We start from the raw sequence: 25,005 nt of genomic DNA on the forward strand, positions 1-25,005 counted from the left end.
GGAATGATTTGTTTTTCCATGGACCTCTATAAAAGGAGGTTTAAAGTATTAAATGTAGTGAAAGCTCTTTTTTTCCCCAGGGTCTTTTTGTTGTTTTTACCTATGAGGTTTTTCTCTGTGACATTTTTGCCTGCTGTTCTTTTATATATCGTAAGATGTGCAGTTTAATATCTACTGCAGTATTTACTTGCTGGTATAAAGTTTGGCACAAACATGGGAGCCACAGCATTTTGCTTTGGTTAGTTTCACAGATGTGGGGATGAGACCCGTCAAAACTGGCTTCACAAAGCAGAACACAGACATGAAAGAGAAAAGGTTTGCCTTTGCCTTTTATTCACAGCTTTGACAGTAAACAAGTATATCTGAATCAGATAGATATGGAAATTTTATCCAACTTCAAGATTCACCAAAAGAAAAAGAAAAATCTCTTAAACAGGCATGAATGTTGAACAATTCAAAAATTATTGTAAATTTTCCATTTTTTCCTTTAATTTCTTGTTAGTTTCTATTTAATTCACAGTTTAGTGAATCAAACAGGGTCTTCTATTATTTTTGTCAAAATGTTTTCTGATGGATGTTTGTTAAACGTATAATCTTGACATATGTATATTTTAAGTCTGGGAACATGTTCATCATCTGAGATGCGCAGTAAAGGAGAAATAGGGTGACTTTGTATTTGCCAAATCAAGCATTCCTCTTATCTCATAAGCTATGCAATTTTCAAGTTAATAATTCAGGTCAGAGAATTTAGGGATAGTTTCCCACAATTCCCTGGGCCAGTTTTTTTTCCAAATAGGTTCCTGATATTTACTTGCATACTGAACAGCTTTAATAGCTTTCCAGGCAGGACTGGATATTCAAAAATGTAGATAAAACTGCCTCATGCTTTTATTATAGACATACTTCTCAACCTCTCAGAGCAAAAAATCTGGACAAAGCCTAAAATGATGGGGGGGGGGGGTGACAAATAAGGACAGATTTTAAATATTGCTCATCCAAAATTAGAAAGTTGATAGAATAATAGGTTTTGCATTAGCATGGATTTTCTGAAGGGTATGGAGTCTTAAACTTAAATGTTTGTCATTATTTAATGATTTCAATTCTCAGCTATTTGCCAGAAAAGTACAGATTTTAGGAGGAACACACCAAAAATATGATGCAAAAATCTGGATCTACTGCGAAAATCTGTACAGTTGAGAGGTATGATTATAGGATGTTGGCTACATGTTTCATGTGCTATTTTTTTAAGTTACTTACAAAAAACATACTGTTTTGTGTCATATTTTTGCACGTCAAGATGAAGAATTTTCTGCCTTTTGTATTTCACATTATGGAGATAAAATGTATGTTTTTTATCTGCCAAAGGTTCTAGGAAGAGAAAGAGAAAGAGACAAAAAGAGGCAGTGAGAGAAACTCATTTTAGTACTGAATTTGAATTCTTTGTTTTATAGACACTAACTGCTTGTCAAAAGCAAGACAGGGAGAGGTAGTGACATAATCCAGGTATGCCATATGTGGGATACAAAAATACAAAATATAGAAATGTAGAAGCATAATATTTGTGATGTTAATTATGTGGAAATCCCACAAAATATGTATGTGGAATATAAATATGTTTGGTCCTGTGAGGCCTCATACTAGTGCAACCTTATAGGACTTCAGCTGAGTATAAAAAAAGATAATTTAAAGACGAGTTTCAAGACTCAGTCCACCTCTGTAAGTTAACGAAGAACACCCACCCCCATCTATAAATAAGTGCTTAATAACAGGCTGTAATCCATCAAACTCTTCTCTTAAAGCAGTTGCTGTTTAGTCATTTAATTGAATCTATTTGTGACTACAAGGATTTCAGCACACAAAGTCTGTCTGTTAAGAACTGCTTCTGTAAGTTCTTGCAAGTTCATATTCATTACTTCAGTCTCTTAGATACCTAACTGCCAATTCGTGTGGAGGGCTAAGGCTGTGAGCTGTAGTTCCTGTGATGCTGGTTTTGAGTCCCTCAGCTCTCATTTTCCTACTGTGTGACATGGAGCAAGTCACTTAACCGAGCATTGCACCAAGGTCACCCCTGAAAAGGGATTGTGTGTCCAATGGGCCTACCTGGTCAAAAAATGGGTATCATTATTGATGCCATCCATTCCCCTTAGTCTTTGCTGCCGTCTTCTTCTTTTGCCTTTGGTCTTTCTCAGCATCAAGGTTTTAATGTATTTCATCAAAATAAAACAAATTGTTTTATTTTTGAAGATTGTAAAATTATTCTTCATAAAATCTGCTGTAATAATTTGGAGATTTTCTCCCTGGGCCTCTGCAGAAAATGGGCTTCTACACAGTCAGACTTTCCTAGTAATCAAATGTCAATCAATCAATCAATAAATAAATAAATACATAAATAGTGTCTTCTGTTGTGAATACCATGTCTGTGTCATGTGGCAAAAGTATTTTAGTTTTACTATTAGGCCTTCCAGTGAACAGTATGGATTTAAGATTCATCTGCTTGTAGTCTGTGAACTACTGAAAGTTTTCTTCAACACCACACTTCAAAAGGAACAATGTTCCAGCCCACACCCTTACTTATAGTCCAGTATATTAATAATGGGGAAGCCATAACTTTGACTATATAGACCTTTGCTTTTTAAAATCATTTCCAAATATGTCATAGCTTTCCTTCCAGAGAACAAGTATCTTTTAATTTCATGCTGCAGTCACAATCTGCAGAGATGTTTGAGCCCAAGGAATAAAATCTGCCGCTGCCTGTACTTCTTCTCCATCTATTTGAAAAAGAATTGATAAGAATACATGATATAATTTTATTTTATTTTTATGTTGTGTAACAAGCCGGGTCTATATTAGTAACTCAAATGCTTACCTTACCGAATCCCTAAACATCGACCCATCCTTATTGAAATGCAAAAACATCGAATGTCCAGAAGAGCGAAACCGGAAACGTTGAATCGTCATAGTTGGCCTTCTGCGGTATGGCTCCATAAGGTAAGTGTGCGATAGTTACGGACCTTAGGGTTAAGGTGCAGGTTAAGGTAAGTGCATGGATGGTAATGTATGTTAGATTTAGTGTAGGGTTTTGTTAAGTGTATGTGTGTGGATTGTTTAGTTTGTTTGGGTTTAGCTTTTTAAGGTAAGTGCGATAGTTACGGACCTTAGGGTTAGGGTGCGGGTTACGTTAAGTGCATACTTGGTGGTATATGTAAGATTTAGTGTAGGGTTAGAAGTAGGGTTTAGTTTAGGGTTAGAAGTAGGGTTTTGGTTAGTGGATCTATGTGGTTTATTTAGTTTGTTTGTGTAGGCAGTATGTAGCAGGCGGTGGGGTGGGACAAGTATGATAGTTCAATGTTTTGAATTTCGTGGTTTAGGGTGTTCGGTGTTTATGCGGTTCGATGAGGACAGGTCAATGTTTAGGGATTCGATAAGGTAAGCGTTCATGTTTATAATATAGACCCAACAAGCCAGCTTTTGTGCTCTCTACTGTCACTGTCATTAACAAACTTTTCAACACTTTATTACTTCTAGCAATTAGATTGCTATCGTCTGTATTAATATTTCTGATAAATATTGTGATTCCAGCACCTAAATTGTCTAGCCCAGAATTTCACTTCACATATTCAGCATATAAATTGAATAAGTAGGGGACAGTATTCAACCTTGTTTTACTCCTTTCTAAATCTTGAACAAGTTCAGTTATTCCTTATTGATTTCTAACTGTTGCTTCTTGTTCTGCATACAAATTCCTCAGGAAACAAGTAAGGTGACAAGATATTCCCATTTTTCTAAGAACAGTTTGTTGTGGTTCACACAGTCAAAGCCTGTACAGTAGTCAGTAAAGCCAAAGTAATTTTTCTACTGTTCCCCTAATTCCTCCATTGTCCTACAAATGTTGGCAATTTGATGTCTGGTGCCCGTGGTTCTTCAACAACCAACCTGTACATCTGGAGTATACAGCTCAAGCATACAAGATCTTGAGCATTACTTTGCTAGCATGTGAAAAAACTATAGTCTTTTGATAATTTGAGCATTGTCCTTTTTTGGATTGGAATATAAATTGACCATTTAGAATCTAATGCCCACTGTCTTGTTTTGCAAACATGCTAACAAAGCAGTACTGCAAGATTTTAGACAGTTCGACTGAAATTCTGTAATTTCCTGCGGCCTTGTTATCAACAAGGCATTTGACTTTGCTCTCTAGGATGTTTTTCTCTGGATCACAGAATATACTATTGTATATACCAGTGATGTTAGAACCCTTCTCATATATTCGTTATGGTCCTGCTATCTCTTCTTAGTATCTTCTGCTTCTGTTGGAGTTTGCCCATCTTTCTCTTTCATTATGCCCATTTTTACCTGGAAGTTTCCCCTAACATCACCAATATTCTTGAACACATCTCTTTTTGTCCCCATTGTATTGTTTTCTTTCAGTTCTTTAGAGTGTTCATTTAAATAGGACTGCTTGTATCTCCTTACTACGCTATGAGACTGCATTCAGTTTAACATGTTATCCTAGCTCCATTATGAGACTGCATTCAGTTTAACATATTATCCTAGCTCCATTATGAGACTGCATTCAGTTTAACATGTTATCCTAGCTCCATTATGAGACTGCATTCAGTTTAACATGTTATCCTAGCTCCATTATGAGACTGCATTCAGTTTAACATGTTATCCTAGCTCCATTATGAGACTGCATTCAGTTTAACATGTTATCCTAGCTCCATTATGAGACTGCATTCAGTTTAACATATTATCCTAGCTCCATTATGAGACTGCATTCAGTTTAGCATATTATCCTAGCTCCATTATGAGACTGCATTCAGTTTAACGTTATCCTAGCTCCATTATGAGACTGCATTCAGTTTAGCGTTATCCTAGCTCCATTATGAGACTGCATTCAGTTTAACATGTTATCCTAGCTCCATTATGAGACCGCATTCAGTTTAACATGTTATCCTAACTCCATTATGAGACTGCATTCAGTTTAACATATTATCCTAACTCCATTATGAGACTGCATTCAGTTTAACATATTATCCTAGCTCCATTATGAGACTGCATTCAGTTTAACATATTATCCTAGCTCCATTATGAGACTGCATTCAGTTTAACATATTATCCTAGCTCCATTATGAGACTGCATTCAGTTTAACATATTATCCTAGCTCCATTATGAGACTGCATTCAGTTTAACATATTATCCTAGCTCCATTATGAGACTGCATTCAGTTTAACATATTATCCTAGCTCCATTATGAGACTGCATTCAGTTTAACATGTTATCCTAGCTCCATTATGAGACTGCATTCAGTTTAACATATTATCCTAGCTCCATTATGAGACTGCATTCAGTTTAGCATATTATCCTAGCTCCATTATGGGACTGCATTCAGTTTAACATATTATCCTAGCTCCATTATGAGACTGCATTCAGTTTAACATATTATCCTAGCTCCATTATGAGACTGCATTCAGTTTAACGTTATCCTAGCTCCATTATGAGACTGCATTCAGTTTAACATATTATCCTAGCTCCATCATGAGACTGCATTCAGTTTAACATATTATCCTAGCTCCATTATGAGACTGCATTCAGTTTAACATATTATCCTAGCTCCATTATGAGACTGCATTCAGTTTAGCATATTATCCTAGCTCCATTATGAGACTGCATTCAGTTTAACGTTATCCTAGCTCCATTATGAGACTGCATTCAGTTTAACATGTTATCCTAGCTCCATTATGAGACTGCATTCAGTTTAACATGTTATCCTAGCTCCATTATGAGACTGCATTCAGTTTAACATATTATCCTAGCTCCATTATGAGACTGCATTCAGTTTAACATATTATCCTAGCTCCATTATGAGACTGCATTCAGTTTAACATATTATCCTAGCTCCATTATGAGACTGCATTCAGTTTAACGTTATCCTAGCTCCATTATGAGACTGCATTCAGTTTAACATATTATCCTAGCTCCATTATGAGACTGCATTCTGTTTAGCATATTATCCTAGCTCCATTATGGGACTGCATTCAGTTTAACATATTATCCTAGCTCCATTATGAGACTGCATTCAGTTTAACATATTATCCTAGCTCCATTATGAGACTGCATTCAGTTTAACATTATCCTAGCTCCATTATGAGACTACATTCAGTTTAACATATTATCCTAACTCCATCATGAGACTACATTCAGTTTAACATATTATCCTAGCTCCATTATGAGACTGCATTCAGTTTAACATATTATCCTACCTCCATTATGAGACTGCATTCAGTTTAGCATATTATCCTAGCTACATTATGAGACTGCATTCAGTTTAACGTTATCCTAGCTCCATTATGAGACTGCATTCAGTTTAACATGTTATCCTAGCTCCATTATGAGACTGCATTCAGTTTAACATATTATCCTAGCTCCATTATGAGACTGCATTCAGTTTAACATATTATCCTAGCTCCATTATGAGACTGCATTCAGTTTAACATATTATCCTAGCTCCATTATGAGACTGCATTCAGTTTAACATATTATCCTAGCTCCATTATGAGACTGCATTCAGTTTAACATATTATCCTAGCTCCATTATGAGACTGCATTCAGTTTAGCATATTATCCTAGCTCCATTATGGGACTGCATTCAGTTTAACATATTATCCTAGCTCCATTATGAGACTGCATTCAGTTTAACATATTATCCTAGCTCCATTATGAGACTGCATTCAGTTTAACGTTATCCTAGCTCCATTATGAGACTACATTCAGTTTAACATATTATCCTAGCCCCATCATGAGACTGCATTCAGTTTAACATATTATCCTAGCTCCATTATGAGACTGCATTCAGTTTAACATATTATCCCAGCTCTATTGATTCAGTTTAACATATTATCCCAGCTCCATTGCGGTTTGCTCTCTTGTTTTTCTTGTCCGTTTCTAAAGCCTCCATATAAAGTTATTTTGCCATTTTAATTTTCTTCCTGTTTGGTATATTATTTCATGTCACATCCTGCACAATATCACACATTTCTGTCCACAGTTTAAGTGCCTTATCAAACCTTAAATCTCTTCTTCACAGCTACTGCATATTCACTTGTAATATCCATGCAATCAGGAAACTGATGGTCTGAGCCACAGTCAACCCCCAAGTCTTGTTTTAGCTGGCTTTATTCATCTCTTCCATCTCCTACTGTGAAATATATAGTTAGTCTGATTTTAATACTGATCATCTGCTAATAACAATGTGTAATGCTGTTTTTTTAGGTTGTTGAAAGAGTGTTTGCAGTGGCCAATGAATCATCATCTCAAAAAGAGGTAGTGAGATAGTTACTAAATTGCTACATAATAAACATCCATTTTTGTGAATTTCCTGTGCTGTAAACTAAGCGAGTATTTCATATTTTTAGTGCCGAAACAGGGTAAGGTGAATAAATTGTTTGCCAAAGTTGGAGTTAGTTGTAGGTAGTGTCAAACCTTTTAAAGAAAACAACCTGACAGCGTACAAGCTGTCATTAAGTGAAATGCTTATTGTTTATATAAGTGAGTTCTTAGAACCTGATGATTGTCTGCATTCCAAAACTGTCACTGCATTGTTGCAGATTCCCTTGACATCCATGTCACCTATACTCCAAGCCCAGAAGTCAGTCATGCAACCCTTATATGTAAGAGTAGATGCAGTGAACCCTCCAGAAATGTTAGTCTTCAACTCCTGCTTCAGCAGACTGGAACCATGAATTAGACACAATGAGATTGTGTAGCATGTAGTACATACAAACCACATTATCTACATAAGGCGGTTCTTGAATATATCCAAGAACACCAATGTATACTCAGACTCCATCTGAAAAGCACAACACAAGGAGATGCTGTTTTGTGGGATAATGAAGACCTCCCAAGTTGTGTTGTGCTGGGTGAAAGGCCAGTGCAAAAAGAGGAAAAGAGTCAGCATCAGCACACAGTGGAAGTGTCCAGCTAGTACAGTCAGATGCAATGGTATGATCCCAGTTATTCTTACTACTGGTAACATATAATTATCCACCATGGGATGCAGAAGACCAATCTAACACCAAACAGGCTAGATTAATCCAAGCATCAAAGGGGAAATTGGCTAGGATTAAAATGGCTAGCCCAGTACGTACCTATGAACAGGGAAAGTGACATTGCTTCCAAATATATATGTCTGTAGGTGAGTGAGTAGGAAATGAAAAATGTATCATAAACAGCTGACATTGTTCTCTTGGGGGATGTGAAATCGGAACAGTGTACATGTATATGGGCAAAATTGATCAAACATATGTTGTATATGGTGGTAACTGAGTCAGAAATGCAAATGAATCAACAACAGCATTCTTTGTTTTATAAGAGGTCGGGGATAGGGGAACAGGGGTAATGTATATATGAACAGAGCAGAATGAATATATGCTCTATATGCTAATGACTGGTTGGGAGAGGAAAATCCATAAACTACACCTGACTTTGTTGTTTGAAGAGACAATAAAATATGGACAAAGTGCACACACACACACACACACACACACACACACACTGACAGAATAGGAAAAATATATGTTATACTTCCTTTCATGTTTATATAGCATCATGCAACAGATAATATATACACTTGAACAATATTTCTCACCTAAATCATCCCTGTATAAATGAACGTTGTTCATATAAAGATGTAAAAATTAAAATAAAGGAATAAAAAGTAAAAGAAAACTATAACTACAACTAAGGAGATCTGATATGTGGAGGGTGTTAGTGAGAATGCTAAAGAGGAGGGGTCCAGTGATAAATCCTTGTGGTACACTGGTAGAAACTTGGAGGTATGGAAAGAGGGGGGGAGTGCCATTTTACTGACCAATACCTATTGGACAAGTAGCTTTTGAACCATAGAAAGGTGGGCTGAGATAGACCTAGTGAGGACATCTGAAGTAGAAGTTTACTGTGACATATTGTGTTGAAGGCTTTAGGTGAGTCTACAAATAAGGAGGAGACTAGTTCACCGTTATCTCTAGCTTTATTGGCACTATCTATAAAGGTTAGAAATGCAGTGTTAGTAGTATGGGAGGAACAGAAGTCATGTTGTGTTGGGGATAAGAGTTCTTTCTTCAGGAGATAGTTTAGCAATTGTTTTTGAATACATTTTTCAAGTATTTTAGAGAGAGGGGTTAAGATTGTTATAGGTCTAAAGTTAGTGATGTCTGTTTAATTTTCTCCTTTGTGTAGAGGGATAATGTCTGATTTTTTTTCCAGAGAATGTATGATTTCTGGATAAAGATAGAGACAGGATAGGCAATGCTATAGGCTGTTATTTTAAGGTATTCACTTGAAAGGTCATCAGCTAAAGTAGAGCATGGTTTGAGCTTGTTTAAGAGTAGTTTTATATAGGTTGAGTGCACAGGTTTGAAGGTGAAAATGGATGTGGTGATACATGGCTGTTGGTCAGTTTTGGGATTAGATGTTAGGGAGTTTAATTCTATTGCAGTTTTGAGTGGTGAGTTACTGGGAGGACTGAATTTTTGGCCAGCATGTAAGATTTCTTTAATGCATGACCAGAATTTTTTAGGGTTGTGTTTACTATTACTCTGAATGCTGTTATAAGGAAATTTTTGATGTCATTTATTTAGTAAAATTGTTGAGCAGTCTGAAGCTTCTGAGATATTGTGGTGTTTTGTTTTTTGCCATTCTTTCCATGATTTTTCTCTATCCTGGATTAGCATTCTAATCTTTTTGGATAGTCAAATTGCATTATTTGTTTTTAGTCTCTTCCTTCTAGGAGGTGCAAGGCTATTTAAGAAAGTTGTATTGAATTCAATTACAGCATTATATAAGGAGATGGTTTTTAGGATGTTCCAGTTAATAGATGATAGGATAATAATGAATATTTCTGGGTCAAACTTGGGTAGGTTGCATGTTGTTTTATAAACATGCTGATCAAGTACACGTGTGAGATGTCTGGTTGTATAGTTTGGGTGATGGTCACTGAGAGAGTCTGACATTTTACCTGTGGTAGTGAATTGGCTATGGTCTGACACTAGAATCCAGTCTAATACGTCATTTGATGTCTTGCTATTATGTGTGGGCCTATTAATTGGTTGTGTGAAACTGTAGGCATTCATGCTAGATTTAAAGGAGTTAGAGGTTATGTCCAGCAAATTAATATTGACATGTAGTATTTTTTCTTATGGAATTGTTATGGATATCTAGTGTAGGATATCTTCCATTGTATCTGTGTTGTCACAAGGAGGGATGTAAAGGACAGTAATACATATTTGTTGTATTTGTTTATTTTCAAGGAAGTTGTAAGAAGCTCTGCAGAATTTAACTTTTAGTATTGGTTTGTTGTAGGAGGAAATGTGTTAGTTGTTGGGAAATATTGAAGCAGCACTACCACCTTTCATCTTTATTATTATGGATGATGATATAGCTGATAGGATGTAATGTTACAGTTGTTTATGCTGGATTTAAACCAAGTTTCAGTTACAGTGAGAATATCAGACTTGCACTGGGTAGACCAGGCATGTAGTTTAGTAGTTTTATTTGTTATGCTTCTAATATTTATGGCAAAGGATAGATTAGCAGGGTGGTGGGTTGACCATTGTGGGGTTAGGGAAGTGCGTGGAAGAGAGTTTTCTTGATGTTGGTTGTGATAGGCGGGGCCAGTGTTAGGGTGAATGTCTCCTCCTAGAAGATTTTAGTATACTGGGGTATTATTGACGCTTGTTTTTTTGCAGATTATTTTTGCATTTGATGTTATTTTGATTTGAGGTGAAATGGAAGTAATCAGTCTGTATTTGGGATAAACTGAGGTGCCTTTTTAAATAGGTTCAGAAGGAGGAGAAGAATAGGGGATAAGCTGAGAAGTAGCATTATTAAGTAAAGGGACCTATATTTTGTTGATGTCAGGTAGTAGGGATGTAGGAATTAAGAAGTGGCAGGGCTGTAGGATATTTAGTGATGGTGGAGTCTGAAGGCTGGTAGAAGGAAGGATTTCCTATGACATAAGAGAGTTAGGTTGTTTTGGTATCTTTTTTTATATTTCTGAAATGTAAGAAATACAGGGTTTTGAAAGCATAGAGTATGAGGATGTAGTTAAGATGCAAAGTACTGATGGTTTATTTGGGCAAAGTAGAAGCTGAAATGTAGAATAATAGATAGGTACTGTCTGTTGGGGAGGGGTCTGAGTATGAATGGATATAGTGGAAAGTAGTATGGGATAGGAGAAAGGTTGTTGAGAATGATGCTTAATGTTAGAGTAAAGTTGGGAAATAGAAAAATAGAAAAGTGCTTGCTAACAGTAGTATTGTTTGGGAAGAGTTAGTGAATGGGTTTCACAGGTAAAATGTATAATTGGCATGTATAATGGCAGAGTAAGAAGGGGTGGGTGGGAACTGGGGGTAAGGTAGGGGACTGAGATGCCAAGTATAGGGGGCTTCCCACCCTCAAGTCAGTTATTATAGATTGCAATCAGTTTATAGCTGGTACAGAATAATTGGCAAGAACATAGCAAGTAGAACAGTTTTTCTTTCATTTACTGAATGCAGAAACCAGGAAGCTAGGGAGACTAAGCAACTGGCATATACAGTGTGGTATATTGGTCAAGAGGAAGGACAGTGGCCAACATTGTAAGTGGTCCTTAAAATGCAATGACTACTCCTCTGTGGGGAATGCTACAGCCTCTTTCTAGGACAGGTGAGCCACATATTTGACTAGTTAAAGTTCATACATTGGCTGTTCATGTTAAACATGCTTACATTGCATACAGACAATGTTCTTAGTGAAACCTCTTAAGAGTTGACCTTTTGCCAAGGATGCTGCGGTATCAGGAGTCAAGATGGATACAGTGACCACAGGCTCTGCACTGTGAAGTAAGATGGTGACTGAGTGTAAATAAAAATAAACTAACTTAAACATCATAACTAAACTATAACATTAACAAATCCTAACAAAATCCTCACTGTACAGTCCTCACTACAATGAATCAAAAATGTACTGACACTACCAAAACAGAGAGATAAAAAATACATAGGTGCTAGACATGGAAAAAATGTAATATGTAACTACCCTGTGTGGTAAATAACAGCAACAAAACAGTTGTTTTTTTTTGGCAGGGTAATTGAATTATTGCATTTTGTCAATGTGAGATCTTAGAAAAGTGGAGATTATTGCTTGCCACAGTAGGCCATAAGCTTTCACTAGGTCCTCCTCTTATTAGCCAGGTGTACCAGACTGGATTTAACCTTTCCCAGGCTAATTCTACTCATTTCTAGGGCCAATGAGGAAATTGAGGAACTTGGGGCAACTTCACAATGCTGCCTGGGAGTGATTTTGCTAGTAATTCCCCACTCCATCTCATTCATGTTCAGCAAGCAGGGCTAGAATGCAGTAAACTTCTGTGCTGTATTGGCCATGCCTCCATTTGCACTTCAGCCATTAGTTCTATCTCACTATGGTAAACAATTCCCGCACAAACACTGTGCCATCAGCAGAATCTTGCAGTGATGCATCAAATATCATATCCTCCTCCTCTTCCCAGGATGGGCATAACCATTTTCCCCTTGCAGCACCACAGACACCTGAGGATTATAAGCGGGTTACTAATCATAACCTGCTTATTACGTGTCCAAGATATGGATGTCAAGAAATTTGGTGAATATTGGCATCCATGTCAGGAACATATAATAAAGGGTTATGATTCCTGACCCAGTCATAATTCTATGCAGTGTTTGGAGCTTTATCTTCTCCGTGTACAAGTAGTTACAGGAAAAAAAAATCGCTAAATGCTTTTCCAGCTTTCAAAGCCATAAAGTATTTAGCAAATGCTGTCAAGAAGACAGTGTAAGAGATTGTGTTATGTTAGAGAAGGTTAGGAATACATTACCAAGACAGGCAGCAGACAAAAACAAATCTATTTTATTTCTTCTGCTGTAATTTGCTGGCCAGTACTGGCAGATGTAACTGCCTAGTGAGATACCCTGATCTTAAAAAGTGAAGCAGGGTGTACTTAACATTTGTTAAGATCAGGTCTTGTACTATAGAAGTGCTTAATTGATTTGACTTTTTCTAGGTATCAGAGCATAATCACTACACTCTATGCAGGGAGAGTAAATGTTTTATTATGTGTTCTCGACATGGATGCCAAGAAAGGTGAATCTCGACATCCATGTCGAGAACACATAATGCAGGGCTTGAATCTGCTGTCCTACTCATAATTCTTTTTATTGCATAGAAATTTATCTTCTCCATGTACTGCAAATTAATGAAAAGTAAAATAAAAAAAAAGAAAAGTGCTGTTTTGGCTTTAAAAGCTGGTAAAGCAGCGGGGAAATGATTAATGTCTGGTTGTATGCCCTGCCTAAGAGAGTGAGTTTTCTTCAAAATGCTTTGTGCACTTAACTGACAGTAGGCATAAACAGAAGTTGAAACAAAGTAATTTCATGTCCTTCTGCTGCTGCTTTCTACTCAGATTTGTCTGCTTTAGTGCAAACCTGACCTCAGTAATGCTTAGAGGGGTGCTTAACAATTGTTAAGGACTCCCCTCTAAGCATTATTAAGGTCGAGTCTTACACTGTAACAGGTTTGAACCTGGATATAATTTAGCCATTTTTTGAAGCATATCAGGGCGCTACAGGCATTACATCTCTTTATGCATGACCTAACATGTTTTATTGTGTGTATGAAATGGCGTGATTTTTTGTTATGTAACGTCTTTATGATGAAGGTGATTCAAACTGGGTGCATGTTAAATCTCCCTTCATCCCTTTTTACATTGTTTATTTTTTTCAGCTTATTTCATATTTGCATGCACAGTATATGCACATATGTACGTATTTTTATCGATAGATACACACTCACTTTCACTCTGCCTGCATCTTATGCTGTTGCTTCTGTTAAATATTGTATCTGTGCTTTTAGGTTTCCAATTTACAGAGGAAGCTGGCAGAATTAGAGAGTGAATTTAAGGTACGTGAGAAGGACCTTTTAGACCAACTGGAAGAGAATCGTAGCAGTGAGAAGAAATGTCATGACAACATCCATAACCTGGAACTCAAGCTGCAGCACACCACTGGTGAGGCTGAGGAGATGAAGTTGCAGCTCAGTGCAATGGAAGGCCGTATCCATGGCCTGGAATCAGAGTTAGCTAAGGCCGAAGGCACAAAGAGAGACCTGGAGTATAAGCTGAGTAGCCTGCACTCAGCTTTACGTCGTACCATGGGAATCAGCCGCTCAGGTCGTGCATCAAGCCCTAGTTTCCGTGAACGCAGCCCTTCTCCTCGAAGGCCACTTTCTCCAACAAAAGGTGATGTTTTACCCAAAGGGAAAGGAGTAATGGTTGATTTTTGTAATTGAATCACATTTCTTTGTTGTAGTTTTGTTAACAGCAGTATTTTCTAACTGAGCCTGACTATGTATACACACAAAGTAAAATAAATAAATAAATATATCTAGATTAATATTAATCTCAAATAACTGTTAGAGTAAAGAATGGAATACTCAGTGAAGGCAGATTCGCACCTCAGTTAAGGTAGTACGAAGGAGGTCTGGAGCACTCGATTTAATCTCATATACTCTGTACTTGTATGATGTAAATCACTTAGCAAGCCTCACAGATTTCTTGTACTCATAGGCCACTCTTATTAAACATGTCTGCTTTCCCAGTGGGCTGTCTTAACTGAATGATATTGCTTAATTATCATCTGATGAGTTTATGCAGCATTGTCTGATTGGAATAAGAAACCTGGGAGCTGTTATAAACGTATATGGCTTTGCTCATGTCAGCAAAAATACATATGAAAATGAAGTAGAATCTGTAACTTAATATTTACCATCATGCAAATAAGAATTTTCCTCATTAACAGTTGCATGTTATGTGGACCTTGGGCCCACATGCACTTTTTCTTTTCTTTTTTTAAATGCCATTCATCTTCCACTTTGTTTCAAATGTATACGTGGTGGTGCAGCAGCAGAGTTGTTGCCTCACAGCAAGAGGTTCTCCCGTTCGATTCTCGGCTGGAGTGCCTTCTGTGTGGAGCCTGCATGTCCTCCCTGCGGTCGAGTGGCATTCGAAAGACATGCGTGAATGGGTGTGCCTTTGTTAAAGGTTGGGCATCGGGCTGGCAACTCGGCACCATAAAAATCTACTGCCAATCATTAGCGGACCAGAGTTCCGCTGTGGCGACCCCTAACCGGGAAAAGCCAAAAAGGCAAACAAAACTTATCTACCAGATTGTTTTAAATTATATTTATTGTTTAGTAAAGTTAAACTTGTTTTGTGTGCTAAATTTGTAGCCTTGAACATTTTTTTCCAGCAAGAGGTGAAACAAAATTTACTTTGCCCTTACTCTAACCCTAACCCACAATACAGTCACACAAACACTCCACCTCCCAATGCTGAAACCTTCAGAATATTTGAAAGTTTTAGCATTAGTTTTCCAAACCCACACTTAACTTACCTGCATGCATTTGATGTTCCATTCATATGAAATCTTACGGAACACTCAGTGGTATTTCAGCATCATTCACTCCATCTACAAGCATCTGGTTCAACAGCATCTGAAGCTTTTGAATGGAGACTGCAGTACAGTGAGGATTGGGAAATGTACCCGTTTCCACACTGTAGTGCAGTCTTGGAGTTGGTATATATAATATGCAGAGGGTGTGGGGGGTGCAGCCCCCTGCAAAAATGTAAACAAGGTAGATTTTTTTATTTTTTTGTTTTTCTGAAGTTCGAGTTTTCAGAAACTCGATCATATGGTCCCGACCATATGAATTTCCACATAGACCCACACACACACACACACACACACACACACACACACACACATATATATATATATATATATATATATATATATATATATATATATATATATATATATATATAAATATAGCTTAAAACAGTGAAAACCCATTTTTTCCTTGTTTTCTAGCTGCTTTGCATCTGAGATTGCAGTACAGCAAGGTCTGGGAATTTGAACTTTCCCTACTGTTCTGCGTTCTCAGATGTGTGTGTGTTTGTGTGTCTGTGTCTGTGTGTGTGTGTGTGTGTGTGTGTCTGCTCGCGCACGCGTGTATGTATACATACATAAAATGCACACACATAACTGATCTATCTCTCTCTACATATATATATATATATATATATATATATATATATATATATATATATATACATCTGTATCAGTCTCTCTGTATATATTATATGTGCGCGCACACACACACACACACACACACACACACACACACACACACACACACACACACACACACACACACACATACACACACACACACACACACACGCACACACACTGCAATAAAGAAAGGCAGAGCCAGCACCAGAACATACATATTACTCACTTTAATAGAGCGCCAAGTCTGAATTAGATTGAATGTCAACCTCCAGCCTCAGTCACCTAATTCAGCATTGAAATAAACATTTTTATTAAAACCATGGTTTGCATGTGTGATTTCATATAAGCAACCATACATTAGTTTCTTTGTAGTTGTTTTGCTTTTTATGCGCATTTCTCTATGTGAGAAAACTGGCTCTATGTCCATTTCAATTTAAGACATATAACTGAAGCTATCTTAATGGTTGAAAACCCATTTTATTGAAACACCATTTAATCAACTTTCAAATATCAGAAATTCTCTCAAAGGAAAAATGCTTCAAAAAGATTTTTTTTTGCACACTGGAATCTCCCCCTAATATCTATAGTTTCTTAATTAAATATATTAATTCCAAAGTCACACAGCTATGGCGAAAAGTAAAAATGACTTGTCAGGGATTCTCTGTCAGTGCACAAGTGGAAGCCATTCAATTTACTCACGTATGTGTATATGGGTCTAATTAAACATATCAAATTAGCCCAATGTTGACATGTACAATATTGACACAAAACAGTTGAAACTGCACATGCTGGCATGCTACTATACATGCTTGAAGCAACAACCTTGGCACATGCAAAATAAAAAACAAAAAAATGTTTTTTGTAGGAGGCAAGTCCCCCCACCCCCAGCCCACTCACCCCCTACTAATATTATATATTAACTCCGAAATTGCACAGTTCTCGGGGAAAGGGCATATTCCCCAACCTCAAGAATTATCCACTTTTCCACACCTGTTGATCATCTGTTTTGCAGACCAAAAAGATGTTATCAAATCCACCTTTCAGAAAAAGGTAGTGGCAACCATAGATAGATATTGCATATGTGTTATACAGTAAAGCCCAGACAGACACTGAAATTAGGACTTCTATTTAAAAATGTTTAACCTTAAAAAAGGTCACAGGAAAAAATTAAAATTAATAACTCACTTAGCTAAAAAAATAAATAAATAATAAAACAAAACAAAACAGCACCTTTGTTTATTCTATACTATTAGAGTCTCTTATTGCCTTTCCAAATACAGGCTGTCTTAAAAAAAACTATCTCATGCAGTAAGCCTTCACTAGGCTTCAATTGCAGCTCTAAACTTCAGATGTTTTTGCCAAGTTTAATTTCACAGGTTGGTCTTGACTGTGGTTTCACACTCCATGCTTATAAGCTCTTCCAGACAGGTGCCAGCTCACCAGCTGTGAATGTCCAGCTGAGGAGCAAACTTCCAAATTATAGTCCTCCATAGACTTTGTCTTATATCTATATAATTGGCAATCAGTGTCTTGTTATGCTGACTAGTACATAGTGTTTGCATGCCTAATTTTTGTAAGAATATTCCCACATGCCATACTGCAAGACATATTAAAAGACATAAATATATATATGCCTTTCCTTTAACCTATGTTTGAAATTTATATTTATTTTTTCTGGATTTGTTTTAATTCTTCATTTGGTAGTTTTTTCTTCTTCTCTATTTTAAAAACATGTTTTCCTTGTACTAGAACCATCCAACATGTTACTGCATATCAAAGAAAAAAAGCACCAAGGAACCGTAGATACTTTTTTTTAATATAATAAAAAATAAAATCATCCAAAGTAAACCATGTTAAGCGCTTTCATCATGTTAAAATGACTTCATCAGAACAACTGCCCAAAATTACCATCCACGTTTAAATAGTATCCCACAAAATCAATTAATACACTAATTAATCAACGTTTAAACATTTAAAGCACCAAGTACCAAAATGTTAGATTTTAAAAATAAAATTTGTATATATCAAATAAAATTCTCCTAATGTTCTTGTTTATACACTTTTCATATTATATTACATATATATTTACATAATTCATAGTTTTACAGAAAATTTTATCTAGGCAAAACTATACATAAAAATGCATTCAATTTAAATAATAAAAAAAAAAAAATATATATATATATATATATATATATATATATATATATTATGTATTTATTTTATATGCTATGCTAATGTCGATAAACTCAACTTACATTCAAAAAAGGGCTATATACACTATCTAATTTGATTAGCCCTTTCCTTTAGAACTGAAAATATGAATATATGGTTATTTAATCCAGGATAAAAGTTTGCAGCCAACCTAAGCTGCCACATTAATTCCTTTTTATATAGGTGATTTTTCCAATCCCCCCCCCCTCACATCCAGGTTCACTGTATCCACAATGGCAAATTTAAACCCAGTATGTTCACTGCAAACCTGACTATGTCTGTAGAGGGTGTTGGTTTCCTTTTGGTGTTTGATTTCATATAAATGCTCATATATTCTACATTTCAGAGCTCTCTCTGTTTTCCCATTATAAAATCCATCATAGGTGTTACACAATGCAATATAAACTATCTTATTAGTATAACAGTTCCCTTTCCTTAAATATATAACACTACCAATTATGTTTTTTAAGGTTACCGAAGGTACCTGAAGAATATACCCACAATAAGAACAATGCCCACAGGGTTTAGTATTACCTCTGTCATGTATCCCATCCACTCTGATTTTCTCCAAACTTAATTTAATGTTACTGCCAACTTTCATAGAAAAAATGGGTTTTTCCCCCACCTTATTGCATACCTCATTGTTTACCTTGAAAATACCCCAGTTTTTGTATAAAATCTGTTTGATCTGATTAGACAGGGGGCTGTGTTGAGTAACACATGCCTGATTATAATTCTTAATATTTAAATTCATAAGGCTGTTCTATTCCAACACATTTCCATCAACAGTTCTATCCATCTTAGATCCAACTATAGTACATGCACTACCCAATAAGGGCTTGTATCTCTTCCCCCATTCACCAAGAACCTCTACAATAATGGGTTCAACTATATTAGATGGGTACCCTCTCTCAAAAAATATATTTTTCAAGACTTCAAGCCCTTTTATTACATCTTCTCTCTCTGAGGTCATTCTAGCCACCCTAATTGCCTGACCTTTAACTATGCTTTTTTCTGTTTTTTGGGGTGGTGGCTTAAATAATGTAGGTAAGCATTACAAAATGTCGGTTTCTGGTATACATTAGATTTAAAACCCTGTTTAGTCTTAGAAATCCTCACATCCAAAAAATTACTTTCGAATTTATTCACCTCATGAGTAAATTTCAAAAATGCTGTAGTTTGATTCAAATATTCCATGAATAGGGTAATATCTTCTTCCTTCCCCTTCCACAGAATAAAAATATCATCCAAAAATATTTGATACGTGAGTATATCAGCCCGGAATTTGCTATTAAACACCCATCGGACTTCCCAGCCAAACAGAACCAAATTGGCATATAAAGGGGCACAGGCTGCTCCCATGGCAACACCTCTGATTTGTTGATAGTATTCGCCCTCAAAATATATGAAATTATTATCTAAGACATGGACCATAATTTCACAAATCAGTTGGAGTTGTCCACGATCAAAAGTGGAGCAAGTCTGTAAAATATCCTCAAAAAATTCCATCCCTTCGATCCTAGGTTTACATGTAAATAGATCCTGGATGTCTATTGTTAAAAAAATAACATCATCAGACCATAACTCAGGTTTTAGCTGTCCCAGAAAGTCCCATGAATCTTTAAGGATATATGATATCTCTTCCAAAGTATGTCTACAAGTTCTATCGACAAAGACTGCCAAATTGTGGGTTTTAGACCCACTGGCCGCCAAAATAGGTCTAAATGGAGGAGACTGAATATTTTTATGGATTTTTGGTATGCCAAAAAAGGCAGGAACCTTGGGATGTGCATTAACCAAAAAAAGTATGAGTTTCAAATGTAATTCTTTGTTCTAATAGATATTCTTTCAAATAGCCATCTATCCATTGATAAGCTATATTAATTTGGTTTTTTTAAACTTGCAGGTAATTGTTTTCATCAAATAACATTCCCTGCATGATGTTAATATAATCATCAGTATCAAAAAGAACTGTGCCACCCCCTTTGTCTGGAGCCATAATCCTAAGGATCTTGTCAGCCTTTAATTCTTTTAATAAGGTCCTTTCCTTTGGGTTCAGATTAAAATAAAACTTCTTCTCTTCCACCCATAAACCATACATTTCCTCCTTAACAACTTTTTCATAGGTACTTATCAGGGGATGTAAAGGTGGGTTATATGTACTACTTTTCTTTACCACACCAGTAGAGTCCGGCCTGGTCACAGGAAACATAACCTGAAAATGTAACTTCCTAGTGTAAAGGTGTATATTCAACATAACCTCTGCTAAATCTGGAATTTGTGTCGGAACAAATTTAAATCCCTTGGAGAATAAAGTGTAGAATTCTTTTTTAATCTCCCTAGAGGTATAATTATACATTTTGAACCCACCATAACAGTTTACAATATTTTCATTAATAATTTCCTCTTTGTTCAATAATAAGTCCTGCCCCTCCCTCGGTTGCCAAATCCTTTCCATGGATTCCCCTGATAATGTGCGTTTTTCTTTTCCATATTTCTGTTGGCTATTCTTTTTGAGCATCTGGGAACTTGAAAATCCCTCATATTGGATTCATTGTTACCATCTTTACTCACATAATCATCAACCCCTTCATCACCATCATAGATAGCACCCTGAACCAAGTCGAAGTGAGTTTTTTCATTTTCCTTCACTTCCACATTTCTATCTATATAAATTTTATTAACGGGATAAACCTCATGAAGTTCATATTGTCTTACATCTCTATTTAGTTTACATTTTTTCTTATAGAACTGTCCATTGCATTTGTTTTCCACCATATTAATTACTTTAGCATATAGCCCTTCATATTGTTGGAACAGTAAATCATCTAGTATACCTTTGTTCATTTTATCCAACTCATTTTCCAATACAACTTGCATTTGTTCCTGATAAATAACTACTTTCTCTAATAATTCCAAACCCCATTTGTCAAACAAATCCCCAAAATCAGTAATAATATCAGTGTCATAATATAAACCAAAATGAAATTTAAAAACACGTAAACCTTGTGGTACAATTTTCAAACGGATACATTCATTAAAATACATCATTTTCAATTTGCAGTGTTTTATATTTATAAAATTTCTTTTCAAAAGCAAAGAATAAATCCTTCAAAGAATTATAAATGGGAATAGAAGAATTCACATTATTTATTTTTTCATTACAAACATTTTTAATTTCCTGAAAGCTGTAATTCTTTTTCAGTAAATTGTCATACTTTTTAGACAAGCCAGTCTCTGATGTCAAAGATTGACTCGTTCCACTGACATGAGGAACACTATTAGGCTCTGCAGTTCCCAAAGGAACAGCTTCCAAAGCTTTAAAATTTACAGTACCTTTTTTAATTGTCCCAAACGAACTCCCTGCCACTGTGCTGTCCTCGACCTCGATAACTTCAACATCCTCACCATGATAAACGGTTCCGTTATCTACAGATGCAGACTGCATCTGCTGAATGTTGAAACAACTTTTTCATTGTAGATTAACACACTCTTGTGGCATGTTACGGCCGCCATGATGAACTAAAGCGGCCGTAGTGGCGTCATGGTGTTTTCTTTGTTCATGGACTTCTCCTTCAGAAGGAATGGGGATTTTCTCTATAACACATGTATCACCATTCCATAATTCGCTGCCAGCAACCATGTCAGAGCCTTGAAAACAGCCAGTTTGTGTCCCATGAGTGGAAAATAGTTCCAATAATTTCGAAACTTCTCCTCTCAACTCCGTAACTTCCCTTTTCAGATCGCCAATCTCCCCTGCCTGTACAGGGTTCCCCTCGGCTGATGTATTGGAAGAGTCCAAAGGATCCATAGGTCCTTAACAATAAGACAGCTGTAATATAATCATTGATAGCGATCGCTAAAATAAGGCAATATGTGGAAGGAGAATGTGAACAGTCAATAAGTCAACAATTTTATGCACATGCCTTCTAGTAATAAACTGCTAGCCATAAGCTGTTGAAGTTAAATGAGTTTGTTTTGTTAAAATAATTAAAATTAGGCAATGCACATAGAAAATTAAATATACCTGAGATATTGCTTGCATGGAAGTATACAGAATAAAAGGTTTGAACAGAGAAATTACTATTAATAGAACACTATCAGCTATCTGTACAACCAACTTTTAAGATTATTGAAATCTTTGTACTTCTAGTTTCTGTGGCACCAACTTTTAAGATTATTGAAATCTCTGTACTTCTAATTTATAAGAACATAAAGGGATATAGAAGACTCACAGATAATGAATTCCATATATGAGTTCACAGTCTAAAAAATCTACTACACTCTACTGAAGGCAAAAACTTAAGTCCCAACAGCTGCACTTTTAAGCTCAGAAGAGTCTTGTAATTGTAAATGTCTAAAGAAGTGTTCTAGATTGAGGCAGGACTGAAATTATGCAGTTAATGCAGTCATTTAGGACCATTCATCTTCAAAGTCACTTATCTCTATAGGAAGACCTTTTGTAACAATAACCTTTGAAAAAAAGTGGCATATTAGGGTGTCTTTTGAAGTGAGTTCCAAAGCTCTAACACATTTAAAAATATGGTTAATTCTTTTACAACTTTACATACTTTGCATGCTTTAAGATTGGAGACAGCAGGAACAATCTTTGGACAACTTTTACATTTTTCCTGAAAAATGATTTCATTTATCTCAGCCTAATTAATTTCTGTTACACTAAGTGCATATTGCATTAAAAAACAGTATACTGCATTTGCAGAGTTAATGGTGAGAATCTTTATTATAACTTGCTGTGACTCCATCTTGGTTTATAAATACAGTATAATGCAAGGAGCACAAACACCAGCTCAGTCAGTTCTTATAATAACTTAACAAATATTTTTTCTATTTTTCAACAAAAAAGTAATTAAATGCATTTACTTATTTACATTGAATCAAAAATTTATATTATCATTCCTATAATACAAACTTAAATACATGTCCATTAATAAATAGTGCAATCACTGTCAGTTGACATATCTTGTTAATATTTTTTGAATAACAGAAATATAATTATATCCTTCATATATGCATGAAATATCATACATTGTTATCTGTTTCTTTAGTCAGTTAACAAAATATAACCTGTTAGACACAAGTTCTTCTTTACATTTGTGATTAATTTTGCAGTCTTGGCACGTAACCTTTAGGTTGATAAAATGGCTTTCTTAGAGTCTCAGGACATGAGAATTAAACCCAAACCTACAGCATGCAGCTTGTTTGATGTACATTACCTTATCCAGAAAAAAGATTTTTTTTTCTTGTTGGCTTGCATTCAGAAAGATCTGAAACTTATAAGTTCAAATGCAAATTTATTAACAGAGGGAGCAGTTTGTTATTTTTTGGTGTTTATGTCATCTTTTTCCATCTCACAGGCTTTGATAACACCTTCACAACTACAGTTGATGGCTATGGAAGCCTGATCCCCACAACTGGCTCACCTGATAGAAGCCAGTGCAGATCTCCATATCGTTCACCATCACCTGCCCGTACTGAGCAGACTGCATATGATATAGATCCAGAGGAGGTGCGAGTTACTCTTAGGGAATTCATACAGGAACTTCGAGATGCCCAGAGAGACAGAGTAAGATATTCTACTACAAACTAGATATTCACTTTTCCAATTTCAGTTTAACCCTCTCTTTGTATCTCTCTCTCTCTCTCTTTGTTTTGTAGTCTAAGTTTGTTTCTTCTAGAGAAGTAGTGAAATCAAATGGATTATAATTTTGAATCTCAGGCTACTAATTACATTTTTCTTTTAACTTGGGTGTAACTGTTTTTGTTGTTGATTAAATACATTCTAAAAGAAAGGACAAAGTGGTAGGTCCAAAGCATTCTGAGTCTAAAAAAAGTCTTTGAACTAGGTTCCTCTCTTTACTTTCATAGGATACATTTCGAAAACAGCATAACTTATTATTTTTCCAGATGAGTAGTTGTCATCCTTTTACAGACTGAATAGGAACTGATATATTTATATTTTTCTTACAAAATAAATGACTGTTGAATACTTTTGGTCCAAATGCTGTGGATGAATTTCTCCAGGCTGTCCTTGAACTTCTCCAGGCTGTTTTTCAGCTTTGGGAGACTCTGTACAATTTCACACTTTACATTTTACCTAGCAGTTGTTCCTTCCATTCTGTGGAATCATTGGTATGTGTCTTCATCCCATATTGTTGGATCCTGAGAGCTTAAACCAGAGCTTATTAATTGTAAGTATCTCTGTGTTTCTGAAAGTGAACTGATCCTTCAAAACCTGTTTTAGCTATGATCTTTGCCACATGGACAGGTGTAAATGTAATATGTATAAAATACTTAGCCAATCAGTTAGTATGTTAGAGTACATGGAGTAAACCCACATAGACATAGGGAGTTACATACATGCTTCATGTAGGCATTAAATGGAAGTTAAAACTGGATCTTCAAACTGGGACCTCATGGTTTTGAGATGGCAAAACTAACTGCTGCACTTCATCAGACTCTGATGAAGTTTTTGATGTTTTGTAAGATGAAAACACTTAGTGCTGATTTGTTTAATACAGTGTTGCCTACTATTTAAGCTTTTGTTTTCTTTTTTATAATCAAGATCCAACAGAATGGGTAAATGTTATTGTCACTGTTATAAAGAATGACAAGATATGCATTTGT

At 35.9% G+C, this 25,005-nt stretch overlaps 1 protein-coding gene across 1 annotated transcript in view; it reads left to right on the forward strand.

Moving 5' to 3' along the window:
* Positions 1-25,005, forward strand: part of LOC122801244 (rootletin-like) — a 2,937,720-nt gene that overhangs the window by 2,329,241 nt on the left and 583,474 nt on the right. Inside the window, exons 23-24 of the mRNA XM_044070796.1 lie at positions 13,928-14,312; positions 23,736-23,944. Coding sequence (XP_043926731.1) covers positions 13,928-14,312; positions 23,736-23,944 — 594 coding nt within the window. The remainder of the gene's footprint in view (positions 1-13,927; positions 14,313-23,735; positions 23,945-25,005) is intronic.

Source organism: Protopterus annectens, chromosome 4.part1, assembly GCF_019279795.1.
Source record: "Protopterus annectens isolate FY-2018-M chromosome 4.part1, PAN1.0, whole genome shotgun sequence".
Lineage (NCBI taxonomy): Eukaryota > Metazoa > Chordata > Ceratodontiformes > Protopteridae > Protopterus > Protopterus annectens.